Source organism: Athalia rosae, chromosome 7 (assembly GCF_917208135.1).
Source record: "Athalia rosae chromosome 7, iyAthRosa1.1, whole genome shotgun sequence".
Taxonomy (NCBI): Eukaryota; Metazoa; Arthropoda; class Insecta; order Hymenoptera; family Athaliidae; genus Athalia; species Athalia rosae.
Window position 1 is genome coordinate 2,636,919 of NC_064032.1, and position 12,124 is coordinate 2,649,042.

General features: G+C 38.2%; 1 protein-coding gene across 2 annotated transcripts in view; it reads right to left on the bottom strand.

Annotated features, from left to right (window-relative positions):
- Positions 1-3,120: 3,120 nt before the first annotated feature.
- Positions 3,121-12,124, bottom strand: part of LOC105684948 (neurotrimin-like) — an 85,505-nt gene continuing 76,501 nt past the window's right edge. For both annotated transcript variants that reach the window (XM_048657981.1, XM_048657980.1), the window contains exons 7-10: positions 6,607-6,756; positions 6,456-6,521; positions 6,159-6,275; positions 3,121-6,046 (exon numbers count right to left, since the gene is read on the bottom strand). In XM_048657981.1, the coding sequence (XP_048513938.1) occupies positions 5,853-6,046; positions 6,159-6,275; positions 6,456-6,521; positions 6,607-6,756 (527 nt within the window). In that variant the 3' untranslated portion in view covers positions 3,121-5,852. The remainder of the gene's footprint in view (positions 6,047-6,158; positions 6,276-6,455; positions 6,522-6,606; positions 6,757-12,124) is intronic.

Consider the following 12,124-nt stretch of genomic DNA (forward strand, 5'->3'; position numbering starts at 1 on the left):
CCCACGGCAAAATCTTCCACTCACCCTTTACCTCTCGCTATAACCACCCTTTATGAAAACGACTCCTTAAAGGCCTCCTATTCCCCTCACCCCTAGCTTTCTTTCCCTCTCTTTCTTTTTTCTCCCAACCCTTCGGGCCCACAGATTTAATATATTACGTGTAAGCGTATTTTATTATAGCTCTGAAGATGATAATATTTATATAAAAAAATTACACCGCCGCAATTTTACCCTTTACATCGGTATACATCCCATATGTGTGGGTGCGAAGTTGATGCACCGAGTTAATGCAAGCCAAAAAAAAAAAAAAAAACTTGGTGTAAATTTTCTGAACCGCAGATTTAATTGGAGATTCAATTTCCGACAAACGCAAAAAGATGGAGATATTTTTATTTCCTTTTGTTCAACGTGACATGAAATGATTTTCTTCACTTTTTTTTTTTTCTTCTTATTTTGTAGAACGTCAAGCGCGGCAGAGAGTTGAAAAAAAAAAAAAAAAAAAAAAAACAGGGAAGGAAAAGGAAAAATAAAAATTACGAAGTAAAAATGAAATGAAATAAAAAACTAATCACGTCACCGGCCCCTACGAGGTTGCTCTAATAAAATTACCTACCCCTGGCAGTGACGTCACACGTGTTTTATACAGGTGTATAACTATACGGTGCATATATATATATATATATATATATATATATATATATACATATATACATATATGTATTGGTTTATGGAAGAATTACGTGTTGGTAGTAAGAGAAGTGCATATACGGTGTGTACAGGTATAGAAAGTTTAACGTGCTCGAAACGAGTCCTTTTACGTCCTCGTAGCAGGACCTCAATTTTATCGCTGAGATCCTTCACAAATTACACTATGTACACGTACATATAGACGTGTATAATATATATATACATATATATATGTACAGCTGAAACGCCGCTCCAGATACCGCGCGCGCTGCAGGTTGCAAGTAACAATTTCGAAACTAATTGGACTCGTTCCTTCATCTCGTGTCGGAGTGTTTTCTCTATAGGTGTGTATATATACATTACCGCGTTGTAAATTACGTACCTTAAATTTCAAGCTCCGAGCTTTGAGCTTTAAATCTCCGCCTCCTTTTATTTTTCGTTCGGTGTGTATGGACGGCGATCGCGGACGGTGCACTACGTCTACTGACGTGGTTGCGATTGCTTCGGTTGTTCCGGATGGCAGAAAAAAGGAAAAAAGAAGGAAAAAATTGAAATCTGCAGTTCGGAGGGTTTTGGTGAGAAAAATAGGCCCTCCTCATCGGGCTGTCCAGGGTAGCGAATTTCGTTTATTTCGCTTTTACCGGGGCATTTCGCAGGGCGAACAAACGTCGCCGGAAGACCAGGTGGGGACGTAAAAGTTCCTTGTAACCGTTTAAATTCATTTCCTCCGTTGCACGTTATAGAGCATAAGCCGAAAATAATTGACAGGAGTTACGGAATCGACAGGTTCACGATGGTAAATTACCAACGATTATTTTCAACGAGATACCGCCGCCACCGTCATTTTTTGTTCTTCGCTTCCGTTTGATCTCCTCTTTTCTCTTTTCTCGTTTTTGCCGTACCGCGCGCGCGCGCCCGTTCCAGCAAAGAAACTTGGAAAAATTGAAAGACTTACCGCGAAGAAAACGATAGATAGGGAACTTATATTCCTCCATTTATTGTTACCCTCAAATATTAATGGACGCCATAAATTTTTCATAACGGAAAAACGTTACACCTTTTTACCGTGGATCGTTCTCTTCTTATTTCTCACCTTCTCGTTTTTTCTCTTCGCTCTCGTTTCTTCCCTTATTTCTCTTATCGCGTTACATTCATCGTGTACCGCGAATGTGGCTAGTTTTTTTTTTCCTTCTTTTTTTTCTTTTACTGACTGAGGAATTCCACCGCGATCGTCGATTTTTAAACAACGAAAAAATCATCGAGATTTGGCCGATTCGCAGGTATGCGCGAACACCTGTATCTTCAAGGGTGTTTTATTTCCCACCGATGTATACCCGAGTGCAAGAATTTTAAAATCGCCACACGTCCCGCGACACAATTTACTTCGAATCGAAGCTGATTGCCGCCAGAAATATGAGAAAGTTGTTCGGCTACATTTTATGTAAAGGGTGGTGCGGACGCGAGACGAGCGTCGATGCACCTCGAGAATCCGAAGAAAAATAAAATCTAAAAATAAACCGGAATAAATGTGTCTGACGAGAAAATTCGTAACGCCGTACGGCACCTATTTTGTCACCCTTTGAATCCGACCGTTTCACCCCCTCGCTCGAATCTTCAAGATGAAAAAAAAAAAAAAAATTATTAACAATGAAACAAAAATTCGGGCGACAATTTCATGGGAATCATCGGCGATCTTTTTTTGCGAGTAGAGAAAAATAGTCGCCACGCTGTCTGGCCGTAGCGATAATTTTGGCGATTATTTTTAGCTGTGTTTTTTTTCTCTATCCCCTGAAAACATGTTCGGCGTACGAAATATTTCGAGATTCGAAATTGTGCCGGCGTGGCGGAGAGAGAGAGAGAGCGTAAACTTCTGGAGGGGGGATAGACAGAGGTATTGTAGAGTCAGCGCTGGCCGAGTACCCTTCGGAAGTAAACATAACAGGAAGTAAACATCACTCGAGGTCGCAGCAGGGATTGACGCAGTTATCGCTAACCGAAATCAGTCTTGGCGTCTCTCCGGTCCGAGTCGGTTTCCCCGGCTGCCCGAGTTGTACCAGTGATCCGATAATTTATTAGCGGCGTAATTTTCCACGATCCCAACTGCACTCGGACTGCATAATTATCGGTGCGCAACGCTCGTCGATTTGTGAGTATAAAATTACTTTAGATTTTATTCCAATTCCCGAGGATAGAAGCTCCGAAAAATGAGGATGGACTATCGAAAAGAAGATTTTCAAAATCGAGTACAGATTCTATTTGGTGAGTGTGAACGATTTATGGAGTAATTATTCTTTCTCTCGTTTTATAATCTCTATAATTGTCTGATGTTCGAAATTTCTCAACGTCGTACGATGAAAAATAATGTCTAGTTTTCTTAAATTTAAACAAAACAAAAAAAAACAAACTCTATGGGTCAATTGAACAACGCATCGGTTTTGTTCGTACACAAAGGTATTTGTCTTTTTTCTTGTCTTATTTATTATTAAATATCATGGATCATTATTTTACAATATTACAAATATATCTTATAGATTATACGCACGGCGTTACACGATCCCTAGTTTTACGGATTAATTTATCTAGATTCATTCGTTTGTTAATATATATATATCTATGGTATTTGTTTCATTTTTCTCGTTTTCCTTTTCTTTTTCTTGTCACGGATTCGATTAATGCGGTTATTATTATTACCAATAGCTACGATACAATCATTATTATTTTATATAAGCGATTTTCAGAGTGATGTACATACGTGATAATATGGGTATTGCTGTAACTAAATTCTGTTTTCGGTGGGATTTCGTTTTTTTTTTTTTGTTGCTCTTTGATCCGAATTTCTTTGGTTCGCGTTGTAATAATTTGTGGAATTATTTTCCATCGTACGTACATATGCTTAGGGTGTATTCACTTATGCGATCACGTGTACATGACGCCTATATATGTATATATATAATAATAATTCTTCATGTGGTATTTATTTACAAGCTCGTAATATATAATTTCTACAGTCGTCGTATCTCGACGTTACGTTAGCACCTCAGATCCACGGGATATTCTACATACACATTATCATATTATTTACGTTACCTATACACCATATACATTCATATAACTTAATGATTGAAATAATCGTTTCTACATTTCCTTCGTAATCATTATCATCGAATCCAAGGTGCGATTCGCAATCATGGATCAACGCTTCGCAGAATTTTGATCAACCGATTTCGGCAACCAAGTTAATTTATACGGGTAAACACCTGTACACATTTACTGGGGTGAGTTTGTTTCTCTCATTTTAATTAACATTTTCTTCTCCGTTTATTGCAAATTTCATTTATATCTGTGTTTATGTAAATTACATATATGTACAGCAATTTATAGCTACATAGGTATGTATACATAATCGTATCATATCGTGATTAGAATAATTATGCAACTAGACCGTTCATTAATTTTCAAATTGGTTTTTTTACCCCTCTTCGTTTCTGAACGCCCTTATTATTTTTGTTGCATTCATATACCTATGTATATTATTTACACAAGAGCGACATACCTGGATGTTCATTATAAATAATTGTATGCTCATAAATTATTTATTCATTTATAATATATTTATTTTTCAATTATAATCGGACTGGCTAGAGGTATCTCCAGATTTCGCACGATTTATATTTACATAATTTCGATAATCTATCAGGCATTCAAAAGGTTGCCTCAATTATTAGTTACTTCTCGTCTCTTTTCTTTCTTTTCTTTCCTCTGTTTCGATCGATGCAAATAATACAATCTAGAATTAATTACTTCGGTAATTCATTATTAATCGTCATTTCATTATTTAGGGTTTTCGGCTTTTATTTTTTCCAATTTTAATAATTCTTCGACCTCTAAGCAAGATACGGTACGCCATCAGGGAAATATAGTTTAATGGGAGAGGAAACAAAGAAAAAATTAATCATTGAATCTCGTTACTTAGTTTTTTACATTCCCATTGAATTAAACCCCTACCGTGTTGAGTGTGACGAACTGTTTGATTTTCCAAAATTTCATGAATCTTAGATAACTGAACTTAAAAAAAAACAGTCATGAAATATTTATAAGTTCATAGATTGTTCATTTTCCATTTTTTTTCTTTCTTTCTTTCTCTTCTCTCTTACTTCGTTCTACTAATTTTATTTTGCCTCGTTCGATTTGATTTTTGGCGCAATTAATCTTTCCCCTGAATTAATTTGTAACTGTCACCAAGGCGAGGGGTTCAGTCGTAGCGACAAAAGGGCAGAGGAGGGAAAAGGGCTTTGAACGAACCTTTTTATACCTTGTAGAGTTCGCAATCGATATGTCTCTATATTATAGTATAGATATTTTATTATAGTACATTACAATGAGAACGAGTGTAGAAAATTCTTGAAGCTTCAGAAGCTGAGAAGAAACAATTTAAAATAAAAACGGAACATTTCTTTTTCGAGTAAACGAAAAAACATTTTTTTTTTTTAAGAAAAAGAAAAATTTTTGACGAATCAATTATCACCGTATCAAAATCCGTGCTCTTTTCTCATTCCCTCTCTCGGTTTCTTTTTTTTTTTCCTCTTTTTTTTTTCTTCCCTTCGCGTCGCGTCAGCGTAATAAATTTTGCGTGCCTCTCGTAAAATAGGATTTCCTTCGAGAATCGAGATGAGGAGAAAATAAAGTAAAACAGGCTCTCAGACAATTAGCCATATTTAATAAACGCTGAGACATTGAATTCGGTCGAGCAATCTGTTCGACTAGCCCTCGCCAATCCGACTGACTTAATTTCGGCGCGGGAGAGTAAATTTCTGTACACCGCGTTTCTCGGAGGAGATACGTATATTATACGTGTTTGCGGAAATTCTCGTTCTCCAAATGAGTAATTCAGTCAAAATAACAATTAACGTCGTATTGTGAGAGATATATTTTTTTTTTTCTTTTTCAAATATTTCTCATTCAATCACCGGCTCACGTATTCGTTACACATACATATAATACATACCCACGTATACTCTACGCGCACTTTCCCTCCGCGTAAAATAATTATCGTACAAATTTTTAGAGAGAAACGAAAAATTTCAGATTTTCTCTATCTCGTTCACGAACATTTTTTCTTTTTTCTTCTTCCAGTTTTCTAGGAACGAAAGTTCTCGGTCACCTTACTACGTGGCACGAGGATCGGAGATCAAGATTATCGTGACCAGCCACGCGATCGTCAGAAGGAATTTGAAATTTGACGTCGAATTTGCGCTCCCCGAAGAAATCGATTGCGCCGCGTTGTCGTCTCTGGTGTTCGATCTTTCGGGTTCTCCGCCTCCACCGCCTCCGTCTTCGTGACGACCCCGGAGCCGGACATCTGAAATTATTCGGTGAGAATATTTGATTGATTGACATTTGTCTCGTGCGATTTATCCCACTCGTGTTCGATCGGGTCGTTTTGAAATTTTTGAAAGCGAAATGCTTCTCACCCCTGTCCTTGTTCGCTGCTGGTTGAGAGGCCGATATACTTTCCTCGATAATTTCGTTGGGTCTCATGTTCTCCGGACTCGTTTGAATTTTTTGCCGGACTTTTTGCTTCTTCTCAGCTGAAAAAACCGCATTTTTGATTTTTTTCTTCATATGATCATATACGAAAACTAGAGAAGCGTTATCTGGTATTACGATAAGAACTTATCCTTCCAAAATTCGATGGGCAAGAGCCCAATTTTTTTTATTTGAGGGCTACGTTCTTATGGTTTTTTTTTTTTTTCTAAATCCTCACTCACCTCTGCTCACAACCGGCATCGGAGTGGTCGTTAAAATTTTCGGGGACGTGGTAGAGGGTGGGATTTCTGAAAAATGAAATTTTATTTTTTCATCTTTTTTTTTTTTCGACAAAAAAAATTAAAGCGGTAAGACGGAACGCGTGATATTTACCGTAGAGTTTGATGCTACCATCCGTATCGCCGAGTGAATTTTTCGAGATGCATTTGTAGGATCCGTAGTCCGCAAGGCTCACGGATCTGATGGTTAATTTCATCGTCACCTTGTATTCCTTGTCCAAAAGAACCGGTTCGAATTTTTCACCTGAAATTCATGGAAAGCAGAGAGAGAGGAATCAATTTTTTTTTCTGTTCTCAATTTCCGTCCTTCTGCGGGACGAACGAAATCAATTCATTTCGCTCGAATAAGGACCCTTAAATTATTATTCCTCATGATCGATGCATGGAGGCTCTTTCTTTGGTTTTCATTTCGGTTTTGATATCCCTTCGGTTTTTTTTTTCGGCACCTTTTTCAGTCACGCTGGAATTCGTACATATATATATATATACTACATGTGGTCATCCCCAAAACGTTTACTTGATTAATTTCATGCGCATATATTAATATTAATACTCAAACAAACGTGATGTACATACGTGTGCAAGGATAAGCTTCGGACATTATCCGTTATTTGAGCAATGCTCAGGTAAATATTACCTGCGTACACCCGAACCGCCCACGGAGTGCGTGAGGAAAGAGAAAATTTTCAATTGCCCCTTTTTCGATTTCGTTTCAATTTTTTATTTCGATTTTATTCGGACACCACCGCGAAAGGGATGAAACTTCCCCTCGAGGAGTTGGAGCTTTTTTCTAAGGGATGGCGCCACGATACAACTTCGAAAGTTCGAAAGCTCTCGGTACACATTTTTTCTCTCTCTTTCTCCCCACCGCTGATCGAGCTTTCCTTTTTTCATCGAAAGGGTTGAAGCAAAATGGATAAACGATTGAAAAACTGATGGAAAATTTTTCGAAAATCTGTTTCTTTGTTTTCCCTCGGTTGCGATAAATTCAATGGAATTATACAGGGAAGTCCGTCGCGATGTGTATGAAAAATGAAAGCTCGTTTTCGAAAGAAAGGAAAACAAAACAAAAAAAAAAAAAGAAAAAGTTTGATTCAATAGAAATAGAATTCTGTCGTGTACGTACAAAAGTAAACGTGCATTCACCAGCTATCGTTGCGAGAGGGGGGTGGTATTCAAATTACTCCGGCGAGTTGATGAAAATATTTTTCCCTGAATATAATTCTCGTTCGAGGGTAACGGGCGGATGTTAATTTTATGTTGAGTATATAACGTCCCTCGGAAAAAAGCTCAACTTACAAATTACCCACCATCTTCTCGCCGTTAACGTTCGTAGAAAAATTTGAATAGCCTGGAATTACCTATTATCTCATCAAACGTAATATGTTTATCATCATGCATATGCATATTACACAATTATATGCTCCTGTTTTTTTTTTTTTTTTCTTTTTTTTTTCTTTCGTCAGTCGTACCTATGTGCATACATTCATCTACACGCTTCCTCAAGATTTACATAAACTTGTAATTGAACGAGAAATGTCACTGCACAGCGATGGTTTTCTCTCAGCCTTTTTTTTTTTTCTTTCCTTTTTTTTTTTTTACTCTTAGTCAATCTGGTCGAATATAAATATCTCTTTTCAACGCTCATTTTTTCGTCTCTCGACGCTGTTGGAAAACCTCGAGGAAAACGGACGTTCGGGCTTCGCGTAGATTTCGGTTTTACACGCTATTTTACTTTGCCACGAAATGTACAGGTTTTCCAATATTGTAATAATTTTTTTTTTTTTTCTGTCGTAAAATTTCTTTCATTCGCACGTGTTTATCGAACGTGTACGGCTAGTATTGTTCGTTACGACGGGTTAATCGCGAAGCAAAATTTCCAAGAGTTTGTAAGGAAACTTTGACATGACAATCTTGATGTTCCTTACGTTATTATATATGTATATATATATTCACGAGTCGTACACGGGGGTACTCGGAGATAATGTGTACGCGGGTATGCGTTCTCTTGTAGGGTTATTGTTAGCAACCAGGAACCAGTGACGAGTTCGGTAATTTGAAAAGACGTTTTCGCTAATGTTATCAGATTTCTGATTATGCCAAGATTTCGTTACACACAACAGTTGCAGGAGTATACGCTGGCGCGCTTTTGCGTAGAAGTTCACGTGCGATCCTCGCGTTTCTTGAAATTACATCGGTCTAATGACGATAATGATAATGATTACGATGATGGTGATGATTGAGGGATGGCTTCCGCGATAAGGATATATATGGTATCCAGACGTGTAGGTGTATAATAATGTACGTGTGAATAATCTGACGAAAATTCAAAACACGTACACTAGGGTGGGTTGAAAAAAAAATTGAAAAACTCGTTCACTGTTGAAAATTTGTTTCCTATCATTTTTCTAATTCAAGTATAAAATCAAAGAATGACGTGCTCTTTTTTTTTACTTGAAATTGAAGTTGAGTCAGGGAGCCCGAGCTTTGCTGGACTCGGGTAGCTAGCAGCGTAGCGGTTTGTTGTGAAACGTCACCTTCGGGGCTGAGCAGAGGTGACGCCCCACAACAAACCGCGTGCCCGTGGCTATCTGACTCCAGCTAAACTCGGGCTCCCTCGTAGACCGAGAAATTCGAATATTTCGACCCATGCATGGATTGCGACGAATCAAAGTGGGTCTACGACTAAAACCAATCGATATGTCTTATAATTTTTCTGCTCCCAACAGTGAATAATTGATGATTACTCGATCGATTGCATGAGTAGATGATTTTGGCTGTCAGGTTTGGATTGCGGAGCTGATTATACGTGAGATATCCCTTGAAAAGCCAAAAAAAAAATCGATTTTTGAGCAAAAAATGAATCTTTTTTTTATTCGGGCAAAAATGACCGAGTTATCCTCATTTTTTCGCATTTTTTACCATAAAAATGGAGATATCTCGAAGGGAAAAAATCGTAGCTCAATTTGGACAACGGATTCGTGTTCCTGAGGTCAAAATACATGAGAAAAGTGCCATACGATCTATTTTAAAAAATAAAAAATCTTGGCCAAAATTTGAGATTTTTCCAAGGGGTACCCCTTACGATTTTTTCAAATTTTGGCCAAAATTTTTTGTTTTCAAAAATCGATCGTATGGCAGTTTTCTTATGTATTTTGACCTCAGGAACACGAATCCGTTGTCCAAATTGAGCTACGATTTTTTCCCTTCGAGATATCCTCAAATTTGTACCAAAAAATGCGAAAAAATGAGGATAACTCGGTTATTTTTGAAGATAGATCAATTTTTCTTTTGGATTCGGATTCCTGAGCTCAAATTACAGTAAGATAGACTATAAAATAAATTTTTTATTTTTGACCCCAAAAAGTTGAAAATTGGCGATAACTCGGTCAATTTTAGAGATAGATCAATTTTTCTTTCAGATTCGGATTCCTGAGATCAAAATACGTCAGAAAAGCATATTAAACTCAATTAAAGAAATGATTTAGTTTTTGCTCAAAAATCGAATTTGTTTTTGGCTTTTCAAGGGTGATCTCACGTATAATCAGCTCAGGATTCCAAATCTGAGAGCCAAAATCATCCACTCATGCAATCGATCGAGTAATCATTAGGTGGAAAAAATGTTTTACTTGATATTTTGAGGTAGCCCACTCGTTTTTCGAATAAATAATTAATCAAGTCGGGTACTTCCAGTAGAAAATTTTTTTTTGGCAACCCACCCCAACGTACACATATGTGCCACACTTATATTCGAAACTTCTACGGCCTGTGTATCGAATTTTGATACAAATGCATGATGTAGGCATACGCCCTGTATTGTGCTTTATACTTTCCGTTAATTATCTCATTATATATTTTGTAACGTGATCTATACAACGCTGCAGCGATGTTCGACCGAACTTGTAGCTAGAAATAACAGAATTTTGAAAAAATTACCAACTCGAAGATGTTTGCACATGAGAAACTAAAGAAATGAAAGAAAAAAAAAAAAAATGAGAAAGGAGAGAGAAACTAATGAGCAAAGTATGACATTTACTTATTTTCGCAAAACGCGTTTAAACGTCGTGAAGAGAAAACGAAGGAGAGAGAAAAAAAAAAGGAAAAAATGAAAAAGTAAAAATTCAACGCGAACTTCGTAAATGTGTACGAACGGCAAATGGAAAGAGAAAAAAAAAGAAAAAAGAAAAACTCAAAAGAAAATGAACGAAAAGAAAATAAAACATAACTCAAACGCTCTCTCTCTCTTCTGTCCCGGATAAAAGCTCAGGGGGTGCAGGTTATTCTCTTCGCGGATGAGGTCACGCCATCGTCTCGTTATCAGAGAACGGGGGTTCGCGGATGGGCAAAGGGGGGTTGTTGCGAGCAGAATAGCTCCGCGCGTACCAACGTACGTGTACACAGGTACATGGGAAGTAAAATAGATATGTAGGGTAAACCAACCCTGTGTAGATTTCGATTGTATTTATACCGCTACGGCTGACGGTGTACATAGATAACGATTTCTACGTACGTAAGGTCGAGGTGTACACGTAACCGTCAAGTGAGAGCAAAACCACCTTATCGGCGACGGCGGCAGCGTTAACGCAATGCGTGGGAATATTGTTGTGTGTTCCGGGGGTTGACTGGGAGGGGGGGTGGGCTTCGTTCGGTAGAGAAAGCACTGATAATGTTGAGGTACATAATATACTCATAAATAAGAAGGTATGTACATATATACCGTGTGCACATAAACGGGCTTGCAGCCGAACTCTGTGTATTCGCGTGGTAGCTACGTATCGTAAGCGAGATATATGTACGGGGTGAGACGAAACGTCGATCACTTTCTTCCAACTTCGATCGTTTCTTTCTCGGTCAGTTTTGTTTTTTTTTTTTTCATCGCGAATAAATAAATTATTCGAGTTTCGCTAATCGCCTGATTTTCGTCGCGCGGATCCGCGAGGGTGCTGGAAAGTTATCCGAAGTTGTTTCGATTCTCGTTGATCAACTTCCGAAGTAAACCTCACTTGTAATTGTTTGCGCGAAGGACGGTGTAAAATGGCGTCGCGGTGCGGAGTCGGGTCCGTTTCTAATTACATCCGTATAGCCTGGCGCGCTAATCACGCGACGTCGGTGGTTGTAATTGGCTCGTGTTACTCGCAAGGGTTGTGTGCATATACGTAACGGGGGGATACGTAGATTGCTGTACTACCCCGCGTCGTTTTCCGTAGAGCGTAGAAATTTTTCACCCCCCCCCCCCCCCCCGTCTGTCGTACATTTTTCTTTTTAATATTACACCACGTACCCAACTCTACGGTATATAATATATATATATATATACGTACACTTCTTTATTCTATATGACTGAAAAAGGTTGCAAAGGGTTACCTGCGTGTCGGCGCGCACTTTTCAACCCTTTCTCCTCGTTTTTCCCCTCTTTCTTTCTTTTTGTCGTTATTTTCTCTTTCTTCTCTTCGCTTCTCTCGCTTTTTCCTTTTTTTGCCTCGCTTTACGTAGCGTCCCCTGTGCGCAGCTTTTTTTTTCGCAGCAGCCCCCCGTAATACAGACGAGTCAATCGTACCGCGCGAGCTTTTCCTTCGTCCCCTCTTTTTTCGATTTGGAAAAAAATAAAAAAA